The sequence below is a fragment of the Pseudorca crassidens genome, chromosome 14 (genome assembly GCF_039906515.1).
Source record: "Pseudorca crassidens isolate mPseCra1 chromosome 14, mPseCra1.hap1, whole genome shotgun sequence".
NCBI classification, from domain to species: Eukaryota; Metazoa; Chordata; class Mammalia; order Artiodactyla; family Delphinidae; genus Pseudorca; species Pseudorca crassidens.
This window is the reverse complement of record NC_090309.1, coordinates 14,154,933-14,179,171: the sequence shown is the minus strand read 5'-3', so window position 1 is coordinate 14,179,171 and position 24,239 is coordinate 14,154,933. Positions and strand designations below refer to the sequence as shown.

General features: G+C 46.8%; 1 protein-coding gene across 7 annotated transcripts in view; it reads right to left on the bottom strand.

Moving 5' to 3' along the window:
• Positions 1-23,989, bottom strand: part of REEP1 (receptor accessory protein 1) — a 111,156-nt gene extending 87,167 nt beyond the window's left edge. For 2 of the 7 annotated variants that reach the window (XM_067704461.1, XM_067704463.1), the window contains exon 1: positions 23,016-23,250. In XM_067704461.1, the coding sequence (XP_067560562.1) occupies positions 23,016-23,059 (44 nt within the window). In that variant the 5' untranslated portion in view covers positions 23,060-23,250. Of the gene's footprint in view, positions 1-23,015; positions 23,251-23,792 lie in introns of those variants that run through there. The other 5 variants (XM_067704462.1, XM_067704464.1, XM_067704467.1 and 2 more) reach the window with 5 other exon arrangements.
• Between the last annotated feature and the right edge of the window lie 250 nt (positions 23,990-24,239).

Sequence of the window (24,239 nt, the reverse complement as noted above, 5' to 3'; positions counted from 1 at the left end):
GAGAACCGTACAACAAAATTCTCGTAGGGCCTCTCTCACTGCCGGTTAGCATGGGAATCAGCACCCCCTGTGTGACAGCCATTCGATGACACATATTAAAAGCCTTTCAAAGACTCACACCTGTTTATCCGTAATTCCACTAGTATAAGGAGAAGATCTGAAAAACAAAGGCGACTATACCATTCCCTACAACCAAACAGGCGCACACAAAATCAGAAACAAGTGAAATGTCTCACAGAGGCACGGCTCTCACATTCACGTACTTATTTCTTGTCATTCATGCCAAAAAGGATGTACTATACAATTAATTGTGCTCAACTTACTAGAATGGATACAGCCATTAAAAAATGATATTTACATAATGTCTTAAAACAGCACAGAACTGTTTCAAGCATCATGCTTAGGGGAAAAGTAGAATACAAAATTGTTACTATGTGTAATCAAAACTACATATTTTTACAAATTAAGTTCACAAGTGGAAAACTACCAGAGAGATTCTCTACAATGTTATCGGCAGTTGTGGTGGGCTGGTAGAAACAGTAATAACTTTCCCTTTCTATTGTTAGGTGTTTCCAATTAATGATGAGCTCATTTAACATATATATATCTTAAAATAAATATAGAAACCAAATCGGGCACGGGTGTCAGGTGTTCCCTATCATATAGCTCAGAGAAAATCACCTGTTCTTGATAGAAACGTGTATCCGATTACAAGAACAAAAGGCAGACAAATGCAGAGAAGGCAGGAAGGACTGGGCAGACCTTTGTTTTCAGCCAGTGCAGGCTGCTAAGAATCTCTTAGATGCAAGATTCAAAGGCAAACAATGCAAGTGGTGACAGCCCTGCTACTCAATTTGACAGGATTACAGAAAAAAGGGGAAAACACATGTGATGTTGGAAAGGCACTTTCAAGTATGACCAAACACAGATCGTGGTGTTTTAAACGGTGGGCCATAGAGGAGTAACATTTCTCCTCATGGTTCCAGAACCTCCCGGGTCTGCTTAACGAGTTCACCCTGCTAGCCTGGAAGGGCAGGACTGCAGACGGCTGGTCTGAGGACCTGAACTGCAGCCCGAACTCTGTCACTCACCAATGTAGCCCTCGGCTCTTGTTGTCCTCATCTGTAAAATGGGAGGGTCTTGGTAGAGATTCTTTCGGTTTTAAGTAACAGAAACTGACAAAGCTGGAGTAAGCAACAAAGGGAATTTGTGGGGAGGACACTGGGGTAGAGCCAGAACCCCAGGGCAGCTGGGCTTTTGTTAGTGTCTAGAACCAGGGACTGAAAAGCCTGGGAAACCATGCAGTGTTTCTGGCACCTCTGTGTTTTCTGAACGTCTCCTGTCACTCTTCCTTCCCTGCTGGCCCACTTTCCACACGCTCCTCGTGGCAAAACACAGCCTGCACACCTCCTCACGCTTACTTATTATGGCTCCTGCCTCTTGAATAATTGGTGTTTTAGCTCGGGCTACCGTAACAACACACTACAGACTGAGGGCTGAAACCACAGAAATTTATTCTCCCACAGTTCTGGAGGCTCAGAGTCCAAGATCAGGGTACTGGCAAGGCTGGGTTCTGGTGAGGACTTACAGATGTCCAAGTTTCTCTCTGTGTCCTCCCATGGCAGAGACAGAGAAAGACAGAAGCAGAGAGAGACAGAGAGAGAGAGAGGAGAGACAGGGCTCTCTGGTGTCTCTTCTTACAAGGTCACTAATCCCATCATGGGGGCTCCACCCTTGTGACCTCATCTAAACCTAATTGTCTCCCAAAGGTCCCACCTCCAAATACCTTTGCATTGGAGGTTAAGGCTTCAACATACAAATTGGGGGGAAACACAATCCAGTCCATGGCAACTGGCTACCTCTGAATCGCACTTCTGTGTTGCCAAGAGAGGGAAAACAGAATTGGTTCAGTCTGAGTCAGGTATCCATGTGGAGAGGACAGGTCATCCAGCACAAACCTGGCTGCCTGGAGCCTATCCTGATCTCCAGGCCTGTCTGTACCTTGTCACCTGAATGAAAAGCCGTAGGGCAGCAAGTCAAGAAGTATTCCTCTTGGTCAATATTTCCCACAAAACTAAACACTCATGGAGGATAAAGGTCATTTCTCTCTTAGCCACCACCACCTCTTCATGCCCATAAGGAAGCAGGCACACAGACAATGTTCAGTGCCTGGATGTTGCCTTTTTGGATAAACTGGGCTACACTTACTGAGAGAAGGATAAAGAGTCTGTGCTCCAAAGATATACACAGACATATCATCACCTTCTCAGAGCCAGAGTATGCTTTCCACCCTAAAGGTCAAGAGATTTCCCTTCTAGTCAACCTTTCTTCTTTTTAACCTTTCCCAGACAAAGAAAATGATCACCTGTCATTCCGTAGAAACTCCTCTATATGTATGTTGAGTAACAGCAATGTATAAAGTGTGTAGAGCAGAAAAGGGAGCAAAAGACAGTCTACCTTCAAGGACTGAGACCTGAGCCCAAGAGACAAGCCATCAACACTGGCAAAATAAAAAAAAAAAATTATGAGTTAAGAAATAAGAGAACATGTGAGATGTCTCAGGACAGCTGGGAAGGATATTGCCCAATGGCCGGTGCTAGCGAGCTGAATGTGCTTTGAGGTGGCAGGACAGAGAACCCACTTTAGTTTAAAATGGTCCAGGAAGAAAAAGTAGGCATTAAAGATGGGTGGCATATAGCTTGGTGGGGGGAGGGGCTGGGGTATGGCCTTCAGGAGTGCGGTAGCAGTGACTCAAGTCAAAGCATGGAAAACACATGACATGTGTAGGGATGGTCATGGGGAACAGTGAAAAATAAGGTCATTTAGAAGTACTGATACATTATGGGGGGCCCTGAACATCAGTGCGAAATTCTAGACTGGATTATGGAATGAATGTGAGTGCTGGAAAGGAAACAAACAAGTACCTGGGGCCTGCACAGGTCCTCTGAGGGCAATCATGCCGGGCAGCCCTTGTTTCTTCTTACGACAGAGAGACCGGCAGGGGACTACAGGTTTTTCAAGGTGCTGCTGTAACCAAGTCCCATCAACTTGATGGCTTAAAATAACAGAAATTTATTCTCTCACAGCTCTGGAGCCTAGAAGTCTGAAATCAAGGTATGAGCAGGCCCATGCTCCCTCCAAAGGCTCAAAGGGAGAATCCTTCGTTGTCTTTTCCTAGTTTCTAGTGGTTGCCAGCAATTCTTGGTGTTCCTTGGACTGCGGAGGCATCGTTCCCAAATGCCTCAGTTGTCACATGGCATTCTTCCTGCATGTCTCAGTCTGTGTCCAAACTTCCTTCTTCTTATAAGGACACCAGTCACTGGATTAGAGCCAACCCCAAGCCAGTGTGAACTCATCCTAACTTGATTACATTTGCAAAGACTCCTTTCCCAAATAAAGTCACATTCTGAGGTCTTGGGTGGACACGAACCTTGGGGGACAGTATTCATGTCAGTGCAGACACTGAGTAACTCTCACCCTTATGTGCTGGTTCCAGAAGCTAACAGCCATGTAAGGAACTGTTCCCTGATCCTGCATTGGAAGTGACTGGATGCAGTGCTGTGACAGATGTCACCAAAGGAGGAATCCCCTCGTCAGGACAAGATAAAGCTAGATGACTTCCAAAAATCCTTCCGATTATACACATGTGGGGTTCAAGGTCCTGTCAATTACTCCTGTTCTACTGATTTACCAATTCAGTCCTCTCTTTCCATTCCCACTGCCAAGACTCTGGTTCAACCCTTATTGCTTCAAACTTGACATCGATATAACTGTTTTCACATCACTCCCCCCTTAAAAAAAACCTTCACTGGCTCACTCCTGCCTCAAAGCAAAGTCCTGTACTTTGACCTCAAACTGACCTTTCCCACCTGAACTCCTCAGACAGCATGACATGAATTCTCAACTCAAGCCAGTCTGGTCCTTCAAACACAACTGGCACATTCTCACCCCCTACACCTTACCCGATATCACCTGGCGTGGGCCTCCCTCCCTGCAGAAGGGAACCCAAACTGCATTTGGAAGACCATTCATTCCTCTTTCACAGTACTGGGGACCACCCAGCCCAGCACACAGTACTTTGGAATCTCCGTGAGTTTTAGTGCATCCTTACTCTCCCACTGCCTTCCACTGCTTTTTTAAAAAAATAAATTAATTTGTTTTATTTATTTATTTTTGACTGTGTTGAGTCTTTGTTGCTGTGCGCGGCTTTCTCTAGTTGCAGAGAGTGGGGTCTACTCTTCGTTGCGGTGCAGGGGCTCTAGGCGCGCGGGCTTCAGTAGTTGTGGCTCGCAGGCTCAGTAGTTGTAGCGCACGGGCTCAGCTGCTCTGCGGCATGTGGGATCTTCCCTGACCAGGGTTCGAACCCATGTCCCCTGCATCGGCAGGTGGATTCTTAAGCACTGGGCCAACAGGGAAGCCCCCGGCCTTCCACTGTTAATGATCATTTCCGACAAAGGGGATGCAGCAACACTGAAGCAAAGACAAAGCAAATGCTGTGAAATCAGACAGATCCAACGGATCTAACAATTAAGAACTGGGCAAATTCCTTAACCTTTCTAAACCTCAGATTGCTCATCTGTAAAATGGAAATAATACTACGTACCTATCCCATCAGACTACTGTCAAGATTAAGTGAGATGATGTACGCACACTGCCAGTGCAACATCTGACATGGAGTATAAATATGTGTCAATAAAAGTACTTATTTGTATTACAGTAAAATGGACCTAAGTTTTGCCTTTAGGTCTGGGAACAAAGCGCAGATCTGGGACCCTCCAGCGCCGAGCAGCACACTGTCAATGACTACTCAGATGACATACGTAGCAGGACCCCTGTGAGCATTCAGCTATGCCCCCACTTCATTTTATGAATGGGGAGACTGGTATGTGTGGGTGGAGGCAGTTCCTGAGGGTCCTGCCTTTTCCTTCCTGGGTCTCCTGTCCTCAACAGCTCCTCACTATAAATATCATAGACCCTGCAGGGCCCCTGAGACTCTGGAGAGAGGCTGAGAGGCTGTGAGAAGGTCCGCCCTGCTGCGAGCAGCTGGTACTTCCAGGAGACGTAAATGGTGGGATGGTGTGAACAACCAGGGAACCTGCCTGCCAGGAGGTTCAGCCCGACCCCACTCGATTTTACAGAGAGGAAGAGGAGCTCTGAGAGAGAAGCCCCAGGTCACACAGCCCATCAGGGGTAAAGCTGGGGCCAGAATCTACACCCCCAAGGCCCACCCAGTCCTGGGCCAGGTGGCACTGCTGGCAGCACCATGTTTCTCTGGGTCCAGCTCCACCACTAACTTGCTGGGGAACCCGGGGCAGGCTACCTAGCCCTCTGGGCTTCAGTTTTATCATTTGGGAAAGAAGGAGTAATGCCCGCTTTGTATGACTGCTGTATTAATAACATCACAGAGCCTTACATGAGAAGTGCTGTGATGGCGAAGACTCCGTTTCGCCTCAGTGGTGGCCCAGCACGCAGCCCACAGGAGCCTCGCACTAAATATGAGATGACTGAGTGAACTCGCTGAATGAATGAATGAGGAACAGGACGGCACAGTATCTGCCACATGTTAGGTACTCTGTCAAGTGTGTTCCATTACTGTGGATACTAATCCTTGGCGGATATTTGCCTTCATCTTGATACAGGATGCAGAGGCTCTCTGGGTCCTCTCCGCAGCCCCATGTAGCCCCTGTGCTTCGGAGAAGCTGACCATATCCCCAGATCCAGGGTGGGTCTTGGCTGGTGTAAGTCATTCTACACATCCCATCCCCCTGCCATAGGGATTGGCTCAGGGACAGGTGTGTGACTAAAATCAGGAGAAGAATTCTAACTGCTATACCTCTGAACCTCAAAAATGAAGACGCAAAAGGAGACCATTATTTCCAATAGTATCAGACAAGAGACTCTGACTTACCCTGCCACTGGCAACAACTAAAAATTCTGGATTTAAAGAAATTGTAGGGGCTTCCCTGGTGGCGCAGTGGTTGAGAGTCCGCCTGCCGATGCAGGGGACGCGGGTTCGTGCCCCGGTCCGGGAAGATCCCACATGCCGCGGAGCGGCTGGGCCCGTGAGCCATGGCCGCTGAGCCTGCGCGTCCGGAGCCTGTGCTCCGCAACGGGAGAGGCCACAACAGTGAGAGGCCCGCGTACCGCAAAAAAAAAAAAAAAAGAAATTGTAAATTTTTTACTAAGTGGTCAAGTTTGGTATCACCAATCATGGGACAGCCTGACATTCTGTCCTCTTGACAGAAGGCAGTGGGAGGTGCAGCTCATCATCTACACAATGTAGACACAAGGGCCTGAGTCTAAGGACAAGTCTGAAGTCCAGAACGTCTATATCACAGTCGGCCTAGACTCTTCATAAAGTTGGGGGGCGGGGGGTGCAGGTGCTGTTCTACGTTGATCAAAAGACACGGCCGCCAGATTCAGTGTATGAGCTTTGACTGGATCCAAATAGAAACAAGAAAAAATAAATAAAGGATTTTTGTTTAATTGGGGTTAATTTGAGTACGGACCACATGCTGGATGAAGCTGTGGAATGAGAGTCGATTTTCTTAGGTATGGAAATGATTGTTCATTGTACAGAACAGTGAATGGTTCCCAAAGCAAGATCCGCAGACTCCTCGGAGACCCCAAAACCCTTTTCAGAGGGACCTTGGCAGAGGGTTCATGAGGTTGAAACAATTTTAATAATAATACTAAAACATACGCCTTTTTCACTGTGTTGAACTTGCACTGATGATGTAAGAACAATAAGGGGTAAAACCGTTGCCTTTGCACGAATCAAGGCAATGGCACTAAACTTTACCCGTAGTCATTGTATTCGTCACCATGACGCAGTAGGAAAAAAAAATGCCTGTTTCATTTAAGAATGTCATTGATGATATAGCAGAAATCATCAATTTAATTAAAGCTTGACGCTGGAGTACAGGTGTTTTTAATATCTCGTGATGAAATGGGAAGCATGCATTAAGTACTGCTGCATACCAAGTATGATGACTGTCTTGAGGAAAAGCCCTTGTGCCGATTATCCCATTTTTCAGGGAATAGTACAGTTACTTGAATGACTGATAAACAATGGTTATTCAGAGTTGGGTATCTGGCAAGCATATTTTAGGAAATGGATGAAATGAGCCCATGACTTCAAGAAAAACCAATAGTGTTTGTTGCCAATGATAATATTCAATTTCCAGCTAAAACCAGAATTTTGGAAAATTTTTATCCACTACCATGAAACTGACAGTGTCCCAACACTTAAAAGACTTTCCTGATGGGATTGATGGTGATATTAATGAATGTGAATTTTTGATATTGTATAATGAAATGTGTCAGCATTTAGAAGATCTGCATTTCACTGGGTAAACCAACAGTTTCTAAATGATCAAAGTGTGATGTTACAAATTACGCATGGATAAAAGATCCATGAATTTAAACTATGTGGAAGGAACAGAAGCCATAAAATATGACCAGTTTTGAAACAGAACTAAATAGAATTCCTAAAATAGAATAATTGAAAATTTAAAATCAATGAATATGTTCAGCAGCTGATTAGAGACTGCTAAGGAGACAGACATGAAGAAAATGACTAAAAAAGCAGCAGAGACAAAAAAAGGAATCGGAAATAAGAAATGAAGAGATACGGAAGACAGAGTAAGAACCTAACATATATCTAATGAGAGTACCAGGAAAAGAGGAAAAAAGGAATGGAGTGCAAAAGCAGTGTTGTTAACGATGAATAAATTTGAAAAATTACTAAGATGAATAAACTCCTAAACTAATATTAACTCAAGAAAATAGAGAAAATCTATAATCATTAAAGAAATCGAATAGGTAGGTTCAATTTTCCCCACAGAAAAAACACCTGTCCCTGATAATTTTACTGGTAAGGTCACGTATTTTACACGTAAGAAAGAAATCCAATCTTACACAAACTATTCCAGGGTATAAAAAAGAGGATATATCCACCCTCAATGTGGTTTATGTGGCTTGTATAATCTTTATACCCAAACCAGACAAGACAGCACAGCTAATATCACTCACAAACATAGCTTTAAAAAAAAAAAAAAAGACTAAACTAAATATTAACAAAACTGAATCTTAGGTTGTTCTAACAACAACAACAACAAAAACCCAACTTTATGACCAAATTTTGTTTATCCAGGAAGGTAAAATTGTTTAATGGCAAAACTAATTAATACAATTTGCCACTTAACAAATTAAAGGCCCCCAAAAAATCCCCATTATCATCTCAATGGAAGCATTAGCTAAAATACAGTATCATTCATTATAAAAACTCTCAACAAACTAGGACAAGAAGAAAACTTAGTGATAAAGTATATTTCTGAAAACCCTACAGCAAGCACAATACTTTATGGGAAAATGTTGAAGCATTCCTTTTTAAACCAGGAAAAGACAAGAAGATCTGCCTTCACCACTTTTAGTTATCTTGTACTAGAGATCTTAACCAGGACAGTAAGAGTAAGGGAAAAAAAGGAATTACTGGAAAGACACAACACTGTGCTATTCTCAGATGGCATGACTCTATCTGGAAAGCCCCAAAGAATGTATAGTGTGGCAAGGATGCATTGTTCTAACAAACAGTTGGAAGACTAAAATTTTAATAAGATACCAAATACACTGGCATCAATGAACATCAAGTAACTGGGAATAAATCTAACAGATGATGCACAAGACATTTACAGTAAAAATTATAAAATTATATTGAAAATCATTAAAGAAGATCTAAATTAATATAGACAGATGCCATGTATATGTATACATATATGTATATGGATTGGAACAGTCAATATCTTAGGAACATCAGTGTTATTCCAATCAGACTCCCAACAGATTTCTGAGTGAGTGAGTGAGTGTGTGTGTGTGTGTGTGTGTGTGTGTGTGTGTTGTAATATATAATTCTAGATAATTCTAAACATGTATATGGAAGAGAAAGGGCTAAGGCGCTTTTGAAGGTGGGGGGACTTGCCAGGCCAGATTCTAAGAATTTTCTTAAGGTTATGGTAATTAAAACAGTGGTACTGGTACAGGGCCAGAAAAACTGTTCAATGGAAGAGAATAAAGAGCTCAGAATAGACTTACACATCCAGGGAAACTTAATTTATGACAGGGCTGGACATTGCAGATGTAAAGAGAAAGGACATACTTTACAATAAACGGTGCTATTGCTTTTCCTTATGGAAAAAAAATTCTGGAGTCCTACTCCACATCATATACCAAAATCATCTCAAAATGGATTAAGAGGGCTTCCCTGGTGGCGCAGTGGTTGAGAGTCCGCCTGCCGATGCAGGGGACACGGGTTCGTGCCCCGGTCCGGGAGGATCCCACATGCCGGAGAGCAACTAAGCCCATGTGCCACAACTACTGAGCCCGCGTGCCACAACTACCGATGCCCGTGCACCTAGAGCCCGTGCTCCACAACAAGAGAAGCCACCGCAATGAGAAGCCCGAGCACCGCAACGAAGAGTAGCCCCCGTTCTCTGCAACTGGCGAAAGCCCACGCGCAGCAACGAAGACCTAATGCAGCCAAAAATAAATAAATAAATTTATTTTTAAAAAATAAATAGGGCTTCCCTGGTGGCGCAGTGGTTGAGAGTCTGCCTGCCGATGCAGGGGACACGCGTTCGTGACCTGGTCCGGGAAGATCCCACATGCTGCAGAGCGGCTGGGCCCGTGAGCCATGGCCGCTGAGCCTGCGCGTCCGGAGCCTGTGCTCCGCAACGTGAGAGGCCCGCGAACCGCAAAAAAAAAAAAAAAAAAGGATTAAGAAATTAAATGTGAATGAAAAAACTGTAAGACTGCTAGCTAGGAGCAATATAGGAGAATAGCTTCATGATTTGAGAATACCTTCATGATTAGGTAAGGTTTGCCTAGGACACAAAAAGTATAAACTATAAAGGAAAAAAACTGATAAATCCATTGCACTAATATCAAGAACTTCTGTTTATCAAAACACACCATAAAGAAAATGAAAAAATAAACCAGGGACTGGGAGAAAACATGTGTAATGCATAGTGACAGAGGATTAGCATCTAAAGTATTTAAAGAACTCCTACAAATCAGTAAGATAAGGACAAGAGAAAAACTGGCAAGATTTGAACAGGCTCTTCACAGGAGAGAGAACATGAATGGGCAATAAACATATGAAAAGATGCTCAATCTCATTAGTATTCAGGGAAATGCAAATTAAAACTATAATGAGATTCCATTCTGTACCCACCAGACTGGCAAAACTTCTAAAAGTGTGACAATAGCAAGTGATGGTAAAGACATGGTACAACTGAAATTGTATATGTTGCTGGAGAAAAACGATGTTGGATAGCGATTTATGATGAACAAAATGTGAAGGGGACTTGGCAGGCCAGATATCAAGAATTTTCATAAAAGTTATGGTAATTAAGACAGTGTGGTCCTGGTGCAGGGTCAGACCAATTGATTAACGGAACAGAATACAGAGCCCAGAAACAGACCCACACATCTACGAAACTTATGTTATTTGGTCAAGCGAAAGATGCATATACCCGATGCCTCAGCCATTCCATTCCCAAGGAAATCTGTGCACCAGTGCGCCAGGAATCACATATCAGAATGTTCACTGCAGAAGTCTTTTCTTTTCAAGAGCAAGAGAAAAACAAAAATTAGAAAGAACGCAAATGTCTGTAAACGGTGGTATATTGATACAATGAAGGTAATGTTCTATTTCTTAAACTGGTTGGTGAGTAAAAGAGTATTCATTGTATTATTATCCATTACTGTATACCCTAACCACTTCATTTTAATCTTTTCTATTGGTGCAATAATTAATTTTTACAAATCAAGGAGAGTCTGGAAATGGAGACAAAATAAGATGTTAGAACATCAGAGAGTTTTTTTTTTTTTTTTTTTTGGCTGCACCGGATCAAACCTGAACCCTTGGCAGTGAAGGCGAGGAGTCCTAACCACTGGACCACCAGGGAATTCCCCCAGAGTGTTCTTTCTTTAGGCTTTTCTTAACTCCCCTCAGCTTGGTGGCAGCAGGGCCAACAGCCATGGGTTTAACGGGCTGAATAATGGTCCCCAAAGATGTCTAGGTCCTAATCCCCAGACTCTATGAATATTACCTGATATAGCAAAAGAGACTTTGCAGAGTCTCAAAATTAAGGATTTTGAGATGGGAAGATTATCCTGGATTATCTAGGTGGGCCCTAAATGTAATCACAAATGTCCTTCTAAGAGAGAGGTAGGGGAAGATATAAAGACAGAAGAGAAGGCAATGTGACCATGGAAGCACAGACTGGAGAGATGCGGCCATAAGCCAACAGCCATCAGACACTCCAAAAGCAAAACATGGATTCTCCACGGAGCTTCCAGAATGAAACACTTCTGCTAACACCTTGGTTTCAGCCCCCCAAAACTCATTTCAGACTTCAGGTCTCCAGATCTGTTAAGAGACTACATTTCTGTTGTAAGCCACTAACTCTGTGGTTCTCTCTTCCAGCAGCAATAGTAGACTAATACAGTGGATAAGGATGCTCAACTTTACCCATCTCTTTGTCCCTGATTGTATTCACGCAGCACATCCTCTCCTCTGCCTCCTCTTCTTTCTCAACATTGGCTGCCACAGTGTCTCCCAGGCAGAGACACAGCAGTGGTTTAATCTCCTTTCACACATCAGATGTACCACTTCCCCTGTGAAAGGGCTCCTCCCTACAATTTCCAACCAAAGCCAGAAAAGTCGTTCACACACACCCACAAAATAACCACCCAACGGAAAGAACACTGGCCCGGCAGGAAGGACACTGGAATCCAAGTCCAAGTTCCCCACTGACTGGCTATGTGAACTCAGAAACTTCTCAAAGATGCAATTGGAATGCATTCATCTCTCTATCCCTGGTGCCCAGTGTATGCTTGGCACAAAGCAAATGGTCAATAAATGAGCAGTTAATCAATGAGCAATGAATCAATAACTCTCGAACAAGGATAGGCGGCCTACCCACTGAAAAACAGAATCTTTCCAACAACTCGTATCTCTCTTCCTCCACTATAATAAGGGAAAAGATTAAAATCCTAGAGTTTCAGAGTTGGAAGGTCTTAGGGTTGGAAACCAGGGGCTCATTGCCTCACTTTAGCACCAATTACCAAAACACTCTTCCTTCTATCATGACAGGAGTTTGTCTTCTAATCGCCCACGAGTCCTAGTCCAAGCCTCTAACCACATAAAACAAACCTCTTTCTTCCACATCAAAACACTTTCAGAAATTGGAGACTTGGCCTCAAGTCCTGGCCTAGCCGATCATGTTACTGACCTTGATGAATGACCTAAAACTAAACCCTCATGCCCCATCTTCCTTGTCTGTCAACAAGAGCCTGAAATCACTAAGAGCCCCTCTAGCTCCAAGAAGCGGGGTGGAAAACATCACCCCCTTGGTGTTCAATCCCTCATCATTTCAAACTATCCATCGGGTTTTAAATTTTAATGCTTTATTTTTTACTTTTAGAATTGCTTCTTTTCCCGTGGGCCCATTCCTCTCCCTGCTCCAGCCCGACACCTGCTATTTTCTTGTATGTTCTTTACTTTTTCATTTTAGAAAGATTTATTCTAAGGTCTCCAAGTATTAATAGTTACTTTATATAAATAATATACAATTAATATAGGTATGCTATTTACCTATTTGTTTATTTATTTCTGGAGGGCTAATCCTGCCTTGTAGTGTTTGTTAACTCCTGCTTAGGAGCGGGGTTCATAATTTTGGAGTATGAATTCATGTGCTTTGGGGCTAATTCTGTATGATGTGTATTGAGAGCTCTTAGAGAGACTGGATTAATTTCTGTCAGATGTCCCAGGAGTAACGCTGGCCCAAGACCAATGTTTATGTTAATCTCTCAGCTAAGGGTACGCAGACCGTGCAGAATGTGTTAAACCCCAAATCCAGATGAGGACAGGTCCAAAAATGGTATCAAATTCCCAAGGGAGATTTTCCCTCCACCAAGAACCCTGCGCAAGACAGACAAGCTTCACTGTCATCTCTCAGTGCTTGGGGGTCTATGCTTTTACTAAGGATTATGCTGCAGAATCGCCCTTCAAGTCTGCACTTTATGCCAACGTTCAGCTCTGACTTAATACCCCACAGACTCAAGGCCCCTCTTTTCTCTATTGAGATATTAAAACCAAGTTAGGTCAATCCTCCAGTGTGGTATATTAAAGATGGCTGCGAACTATTTGCTACCCCACTCATGGGGAGGTAGTCTAATCCCCCTCTCTTCAAATCTAGGATGGCCTTAAGTGACTTGTTTGGCCAATAGAATGCAGCAGAAGTATCATCCTGGGACTTCTGAGACCAGCTCGTAAAAAGTCTTGCAGTTTCTGTCGATGCTTCTTGGACACCCATTCTTGCAGTTCTGAGCTACCATGTAAGCAACTTGACTATCCTGAGGCCTCCATGCTGGAGAAATCACATAGAAAGACCAGATGAAGAGGCCTTAAAACACACAAAAAGAGACAGCCAGGGCTTCCCTGGTGGCGCAGTGGTTAAGAATCCTCCTGCTAATACAGGGGACACAGGTTCAAGCTCTGGTCCGGGAAGATCCCACATGCCGTGGAGCAACTAAGCCCATGCGCCACAACTACTGAACCTGCACTCTAGAGCCTGTGAGCCACAACTACTGAGCCCACATGCCACAACTACTGAAGCCCGTGCGTCTAGAGCCCATGCTCCACAACAAGAGAAGCCACCACAATGAGAAGCCCACGCACTGCAACAAAGAGTAGCCCCCACTCGCCGCAACTAGAGAAAGCCCGCATGCAGCAACGAAGACCCAACACAGCCAAAAATAAATAAATAAAAATAAATAATCTTTTTTTTTAAAAAAGAAAGAGACAGCCAGTCTGCCACTGCCATTTGCATCATCCCAGTTGAGACCCAGACATCATGGAGCAGAAATGAGTTTTGTGTTTGGTGTCCTGTCCAACTTCCTGTCCACAGAGCCAGGAGAGATGATAACAAAACGTCTGTTGTTTTAAGCTAAATCTCAGGGTAGTCTGTCGTGCAGCTGCTACAGTACTGGTTTACAGCCTTGCAAAATGATTCCCTCTCTGTTTTGTCTCCTGGCAAATTTACTTACTTAAAAGCTCTGCTATACTTTTAGGGGATCGCTGTTGTATTTCATGCAAGATTTTTAGAAAAATGTTCAATTCAGTTTTAGTAGGGAGGGGTTTCAGACTATATAGTTTTCTATACTGCCAGAAATAGAAATCAAATCTTTCAATTTACAGATGAGAAAACTGAGGCTTAGGTTAGGTTACTTGCCATGGTCACAAATCAAGGTTCTACAAACCTAGGTTTAAGAAAAGATCTTCTAACCCCAGAGGGAATACAAAGTCATCATTCGTATACATTTTAAACATGTTCTATGAGCTTAGAACTGCTGGGAAAAACGGCTGTGAACAAGATAAAAGTCTCAAACGTCATGGAGATCAAATCCTAGTGGAGAGACAGACCAGAAACAAGCAAGCAAAAGAATTAGAAGCATAGTTTCAGGGAGGGACAAAAGCACAGAGGTGTGGGTGGGGTGTATCTTGGAGAAGGTGGTCAAAAGAGGCCTCTCCTGAATAGGTGACATGTAAGCAGAGACCTAAATGGAAAGAGGGAAAGGGCCACGCATGACCCAGGGCAGTGTGTTCAGGGCAGAGGAGACAGCAAGTGCAAAGGCCCCTGGGTGGGATAAGCTTGTCGCCTTCTAGGAACAGTGAGCATGATGGGACTGAGCAAGTGAGGGGGAAACAGTACAAGGTGAGGTCAGGGCAGTGGGCAGGGGCCAGGCCTTGCTGAGTCTTGCTGACAATGGTAAGGAGTCTGAATTTTATTCTTAGTGTGACGGGAGTTCTTTAGACAGTTGTTTGTTTGTTTGTTTGTTTTTTTTGCGGTACGCGGGCCTCTCACTATTGTGGCCTCTCTCGTTGCGGAGCACAGGCTCCGGATGCGCAGGCTCAGCGGCCATGGCTCACGGGCCCAGCCGCTCCGTGGCATGTGGGATCCTCCCAGACCGGGGCATGAATCCGTGTCCCCTGCATCGGCAGGTGGACTCTCAACCACTGAGCCACCAGGGAAGCCCTTTTAGACAGTTTTTAAACAGCTAAGACCTACTTTATGCGTTTTTAAAAAAATTTTTTTTCCTTTATTATATTTAATTAATTAATTTATTTATTGAAATATAGTTGATTTACAATGTTGTGTTACTTTCTGGTGTACAGCAAAGTGATTCAGTTATACAAATATATATATTTATTCTTTTTCATATTCTTTTCCATTATGGTTTATTATAGGATATTGAATATAGTTCCCCTGTGCTATACAGTAGGTCCTTATTGTTTATCTATTTTATATTTAGTAGTTTGTATGTTAGCCCCAAACTCCTAACTTATCAGTCCCTCACCCCCTTTCCCCTTTGGTAACCATAAGTTTGTTTTCTATGTAAGACCTATCTCACATTTTTTTTTTTTTGGACGCTCCATGCAGCTTGCAGGATCTTAGTTCCCCGACCTGGGAGTGAACCCGCGCCCACAGCAGTGAAAGCACGGAGTCCTAACCACTGGACCACCCGGGAATTCCCCTATCTTACATTTTAAACAACGTCGACATTGGAGAGATGGGAGTAGAAGCAGGGAAAGCAATTAGGAGAGTTTTGAAATGGTCCAGGAGAGCAATAATTTGGGATTGGAACAGGGCGGTGGCAGTGGAGGTGGGAGTTGGTTGGGCAGGGAGGGTTTGAAGGTAGGGCTGAGAGGACTCACTGACACGCCTGGATTCCGCAGCACACAGTGTCTGGCATGAAGCATTTACAGAGCCCACTGGGTCCTGTGACTTCCTCAGGAGGGACATCTAGGGACCAGTGGTTCTTGGCCTCATGTGCTCATGAGAAAAAGTCCTTTCATGTTCCTGTAAACCCACCGTGAGTCCCCAGCGTGAGTCGACTGTGTTTCTCCAGCTTCTTTCTCACGGTGGGTTGTAACCCACCCTCTTGAATAGCACGAGCTGCTCACCGCAATATCCTGTCTGACGGGCATTGTCTTGGCGGTTTAAGCCCCAGTTGCAGCAAAACTAAATTTTACATAGATCACGGTTCGGCAGCCCACTTGTGAAAGGTTCGTAGTTGAGCGCTGGGTTGGTGGAATCCAGTTAGGCTATTCAGAACTCATACAAATCAGGGTTGGGACCTCTCGGAATCAGAGGGATGAACCACAGTCCAGCACAAATGGATGACTCGGGATTGAATTCCCATTTACAGCCAATAGTGGGAATATTAGGCAAGTCCATTTCTGTTCACTTCGCAGGGGAGATGATGACTCCCTGAATCCTGACTCAGTGCTTCTCAAGTTTCATGGGGGTCTTGTCAAAATGCAGATTCCCCGGGCCTTGGGTGGGGCCCCGGATTCTGCATTCCTAACTAGCTCCCAGTGTTGCTGATGTGGTTGGTGCACAGACCACTCTTTGAATAGAGAGGTCCTGACTCATTCATGAGCCAACATATACTCATTGGGCACTTACTACCCATGAAGAGCGGAGAGGGAGACTAAGAAACAGATGTGGGAGGTAAAGGCACAAACCACCACGTCACAAGGTACAAAGTGACAATGCCACACCGGGGCCCCAGGAACAGAAATCTTTCTTCAGTTAGGGGCCCCAAGGGAGGTTTCCTGGAGGAAGGTAGATGGAGGCCAACATGGAGAGTGTAATGACAATAGTAGGGCACCTTCAAGGTCTTTATCCATGGAATAGCATGTCCTCTGCAATTGCTGATTTCTCCTCAAAATTAAGACTTCCTTTTAAAACTCAAACACAAGATAAAGAAAAGAGGTGAAAAGGAGAGTGAGAGATTTTTCTAACATGAAGAGGTAAAGGAGTGTGTTAGGACTGTCCCAGTTGCAAGAAGAAAAAAAAAAAACCATCTTACACCAACTTCAACAAAAAAGGACATTTATAGGTTTGCAAAGCTGGTTAGGATTCATTCATTCAACATATACGGTGGTCACTGGGGCTGTTCACAGATGTTTAGTCAGACTGTAATTCTCCACACACTTGAATTCAGGCTTGGTTATATGATTGTCTTGGGCTGATGATATGTGAGCAGAAGTGACATGTGTCACTCCCGGTTAGAGGTCCTTAAGCGCTGGTGCATGACTCTCCATCTTTCTTTCCCTACTCCAGTGAATCCTGGTGCCTTGTGCTGCAATGATAGCGCCCTAAGACAAAGAGGCCTCAGTCAGCCTGAGCCTCTGGTGATGACAGTAAGCAGGTTGCCTCTGCCAACCCACAGCGCACAGGCAGCGTAAAGCAAGAGACCAACCTGTGCTGTCCCCAGCCACCGAGATTTGAGAGCTGTTACCGCAGCATAGCCCAGTCCATCCTCACCACTACAGTAAATGCTTAATTAACACAAGCACTACTCAAGGCCTTCATTCTAGGATATGGGACAGATCAAGGCCTTAAACGAGGAGCTGCAGGAACCGGGGCCTGAGTCACCAGAATCAAGCCAGCTCCCGGCTCTCTGTGCCTGTATCTCATCTCTGTTTACCTCTGCTTTGTCATACTTCGCCCCTTTGGCCACCATGCCTTCTCCATGTGCCAGGCAGCCACCAGTAGCCCCACCTTCACATCTTTCCAGCTCTGGGTCCCATAGGCAAGGCTCTCCTCTCCCAGCTTCAAATCAAGACACCCTGGGGAAGGATCTAGGGGCTCCGTTTGGGCCACAGACCCACCTCTGGACCAATCTCTGTGCCCAAGGAAATGTGTCGCTAGGCCTGAGTCCCTGCCCACCTCCATGGTTGAGTGGAGGGTGATAGGATGGGGTATGTGACCAGAGGGGAATGGGAAATGCATTTGGAAGCCCAGAGTACCATCCACAGATCCCTAAAGGAGGTGGAAAGGATGTGAATGCACAAGTACATGAGAGCAGCCAAGGTAGAAAGTAACTGAGCTGCGATGGGTGAAGGGCAAAGGAAAAAGGGAAAATGTGGCATATGTGTGGTCACCCTAAGAGGAAAGGAGCAGACTGGAGAGCCACTGGCTGGACAGCTCCCTGTGCTGGCGTCAAGGAGGTACCTATGGCCTAGAACTGCCAGGTGACTGACAAAGCCTGGTGGGGGCAGGGTGTCAGGAGGGGATGTTAACTCAGTTAAAGGATGCTCCTCCTGTCTACTAATTTAGGGAAGCTTCTTAAAACTCTGACAGTGGGACAGACCTTCTGTGATCAGGAACAGGCCGAGTTTGGGAGAGCAAATGCTTTAAACTTTTAATTTTTTTTGGCCACACCACGCGGTATGTGGGATCTTAGTTCCCCGACCAGGGATTGAACCAGCGACCCCTGCAGCGGAAGCACGGAGTCTTAAACACTGGACCACCAAATAAGTCCTGGGGGAGCAAATACTGAGCCAACATGTGTGCCCCCGTTACCATCATCCCTGCACGAATAATTCAGGGGTGTCCTTCCCCACTGAGCCCAACTCAGCTTCATACCCCATCTCAAGACAGGTCCCAGGCAGCCTCCCATCAATTAAAAGAGATAAAACCTACTAGCCATCCTGGTCTAGGTACACATGCCATGCTTGAGGGCCTATAATATCAGATTAACTGTCAAGATTCCTTCAGACACCCCTACTGTGTGCCAGATACTTGGTCCTTTATATTTACTTTTTCTCTAAAATCAAAGGAAAGGCCCTGGGTGTGACTAAAACAACCCAGAGGGAAAACAGTGTGCTTCTATGTGAAGATGGATGAGATCTGAGAGTTCAGAACAAACCCGTATGTATGTAACTATCCATCTTCCAATCCATCAGGGCCTTCCCAAGGCCCTGAAGTGAGAGGAAAATATTCTCATGGCCCAAATGCAAACCCCCTCCTGTTGGTTCTCGGAAAAATTCCCACAGAAACCAAGAATCCTGGTAACCGGTTGAGCATGTGCACAGCTCATTGCTGGCAATAAAACTGCAAAGGTAACATATACCCTGACTATTGCACGGCCAAGTCTACCCCATCCCCAAGCCTCTTGAAATCCCTTGGAAAATACACACACACACACACACACACACACACACACACACGACACACATACACAACACAAAATGGCAGCCTCACTAGGTGGCTACTGAGGGTCTGACCCGCCTTCTCTCATTCTTCCCAGGGCTCTTCCGCGCCCCCCCCCCCCCCGGACAATACACACTACAAAGAGGATAGCTCGCTTTAGAAGGAAGGGGAAAACTGAGCCATTAATAACCAGGTGAGACCCTCACTTGTCAGCTACCCTCGAAATAAGACACAGCAGGAGGAAGTGCACAAAAGCTACTTCCCAGCAGGCAGCCAGGATTAATAAACAAAGACCAGGGCAGAAGAACAGCAGCGAAATCTAGGTTGATGTTTTTCACTTCCTTGAGGAAACGGCCCCCCTTTATAAATAAACACAGTGCATGTAGGCCGGCTGGGGGACTTGAGGGAAAGGAAGGGGCCCAGAGGAGCACTGGCTCTTGGAATTATTAAGACCTCCAAGATGATGCTGGCCAATAATATTGTATCATAGACCGGGAGCAGGGCCCCAGCGCAGGTGCCAGTTGCCCTGAGGATTCTGCAGGCGGGTCAGACCAGCACTTGGACTAGAACCTAACATCTTTCCTCTCACAATTCAACTGAAACAGTCACCCAGCTCCTACCCTGTACCACACCCAGTGCCAGGAAAGAAATCATCAACTAACCTGAACCCTCCATTAACAGGATCATTTTTCTGCATTCCCCTTTTGAAAGCAGGCCCCAAAGAAAGGTAAGTTTATGTTTAAGAGTGTATGTTTTTTTCCATTTGTGTTGCAACAGTTGAGGAACATCTTGAGGACAGCCCACATTCCTTCCAGGCTTCTCTACATGTCCATCCCTGACCCAGGGCACAGAGACTTCATGCTCGAGACAGTCCTAGGACTTAGCTAGATCTTCAGCTATCAACTCAAGACTGTTTTAAACATCAGACTCTACCTTCCAAAAACTAACATTTTTTAAAGATGTGCAATGTGGGAAAATGACATTTTCCGGCATAGCTATTGGTTACTTATGAATTAGGACTCTCTTTTTCCCCATGCAGTGAGTTGGAGTTTGGGTCTACTAACCCAGTAAGTGGTGGGAAGCTCTGGATCCATTTAGCCAACATCCTGGGCCTTAGCCAAAATTCTGTCCAGAGACAATGAGGCAAAACCTGCTCCTTGGAATAAATGCTTCAAGATAGTGCATTCTCCCAAGAAGACACAGAGCGACCTCTGTATGCCCGCTCCAATACACAGTTTGAAATGCTTCCACACCTAGGCCTTGAGTTGTTTGGAAAGAAAACAAAGTATTTGAAAGGAGGCGAGCAGACCAGTCCTAAATGAGCTCCCATGTTCCATGCAGATATCAGCCAGGTTTCAACAAGGCCACCCTTGCTACTGCACTAATATTTCTTCCTTAATTCTTCCTAAGCTAAGCCAGGGGAGTTAGGAGGAAGACAGCTGGCAAGAGAGCAGCGTCTCAAATTGGTTCCCATTCCAAGAGCTTTGCCCAGTGGGCACAAGCCTGTCCCGATGCCCGCTAACCTCTGTCCCCAGGGGATGACAATGACCGGCTCCCCTGCTTATCCTAGGGTCTCTGATCTCACTCAACACAACCAACCTTTACTGAGTGCACTTGAAGTGCCAGGTGCTTCAAAAAAGAGCCTTGGGAGGGGGCGAGAGGTGGGAGGGGGCAAAAAACGACCACCATTGCCCTAAAAACGCTCACAGCCCATGGCAACACAGTCACCATCACAGCTGGCTGTCCCCAGACACCATCAGCTTGTCTTGACGCCTCTGGTTGGAAGGAAGACGCTCCCCCCACATCCTCAGAGCACAGTGACAGGTCTTCCTTAAATGTTCTTTGATGGGACAGGGGCTTACGAAACCATGAAAAGATTGCTTATAGGAAAAGGGACCTGTGGACAAAATCATAGGATGCCATACTAGAGGTCTCGAAAGCTTGAAAGAGATCAGTTTAGGTCAAGGACAGGCAGAGGTGGAAAGGGCACTGACCCCCAAATCCAGAGCCTGTGTTCTTCACCAGCTCACCTCGTGTCCTTGGGCAAAGCACACTCCTCTACAGTTTTACAGATGAGGGGAGGACTGGCTCAGTGGTTTTTATTAGCAGTAAAACCCATGTAGTTTCCAAATTATATTTTATATAGAACCCCAGTATGTAAAACAAAGAAAAGGAATCAGGGCTGGGAACCCAGAGCCCGCCCACTCAGGCTGAGTGGCCTTCAGGGAAGCCAGTTGGAAAACTGCAGGAATAATGTCTGAAAGCCCCTTCCAGAGCTCTTACAACCTCTCTCGGAGGATGGGAGGGAACACTCATTGACTGAATGTCCTCTGTGGTACTTGGCAATTTAGAAATCATGTATCATCGAAATCTTTGCAACAGTAAAGTGAGATTCACTAGGGCTTGCAAACTAGGATCTCCTGTGATCTGAGCTGTGAACTGGGATCTGTTGGCAAGAGGCAGAACTGGGATTTGAATCAAGGGTTTTCTGAGTCCAAACATGGCATTTCTACTCCTTGCTAAGAGGTTTGTGGAAATTTGGGCTGAGTCGATAATTTCCTTGCATGGTAAATATAAACATATGTGCATATATGCCTAGGGAAACACAGCTTGACGAATATACTTCTCAGATTTTTCCTTAGCTATCTCTGCATGGGAATAGTGCAGATGAGTTTCCATCTATGGACCTACATTTTCTAATTTTCCTATAGTGAACAGGTATGATTTACGCAAAACAGGTGCTGCCTATTAAAATGGTTTTAACAACTCACAACTGACACATCCATGTAGGGTTTCTATACAGAATTAGGGGCTGAAGGGATAGGTCCTATCTCTGACCTTTTGGAGTTGATAGTGGGAATAACAACCCCAAATCTCACAAATTCTCCCTTGGAGCACAGGGTCCTGGGCTGACCTGAGGGGCAGTTCTCACGGCCATTTAAATTCTCTGAAATGCAATTCTTCACTTCTGGGGAGTGTGGTTGTTTTAGAAAGTAACTGCTAGTCCCTGAGACCCCACCCAAACATATGTTTCTCCCCTTCACCCCTCTTAGTTGTCTAGTATACAGGGGGTGGGTGCTAATAAAATTAAAGACAGTCACATGGACCCCAGACCAGAAACCCTGGCTGCTCAGTGTTCCAGCCCCAGCCCAGGAGGACCTATAGGGAGTGAGTCCTCCAGCCTGGCCAACTCAACTCTCTGGCCCACCCTGAGGCACCCCCACCCCCACCCCCCAGAAGCCACCTGCAAATCTGACAATCAGGGCACTACTTCAGGAGAAAAAAAATACCACCCGGAAGGCAAGACAGGCCTTGATCAGGCATGAGGCGGGGCCAGCCGTGCCAGCCACTTCCCTGGGTTATTCATGCCACCTCTGCCCGCAGGAATCTTCCAAACATTTAACATGCTTCCTCTAGGTACAGCACAAATCCCCAGCAGGTGGCAACAGCTGTGGAGAGGCCAGCAAGGAATGAATGACTTGGGGGCCGAGAGGGACATACACTGGCCTTGGGAAGAAAGCTCATAATGGTGGCCAGGAGACAATGCTGAGAATGGCTTCAGAAGGCTACCCTGACCGGCTTCTTTGAAAATCAGGCAAGAAGGGTAGGAGATGGGAGGTGTTCCCAAACGTGGGGAGTGATGGCGCACAATCAACCAGAGTCGGGAGCCCCTCTTCCTCAGACAAAGAAAAAGCCGGAATGGTACCACCGGCTCCCACACCCCAGAACAATTTCACCCCGGCTCCCCAAGCAGGTGGCAAATCTGTCCTGACTCAGGCAAGGATGGTTAGGAAAGGAGGGGGACTGGAATAGATGGCCATGTCTACCTCCAAAGGAGAACAAATCCACGAGGGAAGGAGCTCTTCAAAGGTCCACTCGGCTCTGGGGCTTGACAGAGCAAAACGCCCCCGCGCCCACCCGCAATGGCTTCACACAAGGCCTCACCCCAGATGACTCTGCGCTCTCCCACAAGGCCTGGCAGGTGTCATCGCCACCGTCAGTGTGGCCGTCTGTCACTTGGAAATTTCCCGTGAATTCCCGGAGATGCCCGTCTCTATCTCTCCTTCAAACGCCCCGCCCAAGGAATCAGACAAGGGGACGCGGGGCGGCTACCCCAAGATTCGGGTCTGTCCTCCTCCGTCCTACTTGCCTAGGCCGCTGTCCATTTGAGAACCCTAAAAAGGAGGAGTATTTTTCAACCCCCTTAGGAGCCCTGCCTCCAGCTCTGCGCCCTTCTCCGCGCCGATCCCTCCAGGCAGCGCCCCAGGCTCTTCTGGGCTCTGTCATTTTCACCTGACAAAAGCGTGGCGGCGGGGCGCGGCAACGGGCGACCCCAGGCCAACATTTCTTCCCAAGGAGAGGGACACGTGTCCCCGCGGCGCACTCACTCGGGGCCTCGGCCAAGCCCACCAAGCGGGGGAACAAAGCGGCCGGGCGCGGCTCGACGCGGACCCCAGTGAAGCCCCGTGCGCCCCCAGCCCTCGCGGCCCCGCCCGCCGGGCCCCCGCGCCCGGGCCGGGCCCCGCAGGGCAGCAGCCGCGTTCTGTGCCGCCCGCTCGCCCGCGACCTCGGCACCTACTGTACCTGCTAAATTTAGCGGCCGCCGGGTATTAATAGCCGGAACGACCGGGGCGGGCGCTGCAGGGGCACGCGCAGCCCGGGGGCCGGGGGCCGGAGAAGGAGGGGAAGGAAGGAAGGGACGCGGGGAAGAAGGCCACTTACACCACCAGCCTGGAGATGATCCACGCCACCATGGCGGGGGGCGGGCGGGCGCGGCCCGGCGGCGCGGCGCGTCTCGGATGCTGGCGGCTGCGGCGCTCCTGGCACGTCTGTCCGCGCACGGCCGCCGCCGCCAGACTGAACGCGCCCGCCGCCCTGCCCGGCGCTGGCGCGTCGGCGCAGCCGCGGCACGTTCCGGCGGCGGCGGCTGCCCCAGCCCCCCGGGGCACGGCGGGCCCGCGGCGATTGGGCGGCGAGCCGTTCGGGCACCAGCGGGGCCCGCCCCGCCCCGCTTGCCCCGGGCCCCAGGCTGAATTCGGGAGGTTCCTCTGCGCGCCCCGGTGCCCCCGCCGCTCACAGGGGACCCTGAGGTGGTCCAGTTGGCAAGGCAGAGACCCGGGGGCCGCCCCACCATCTGTGCTCCAGTGGGGAAACTGAGGCCTGGATCTT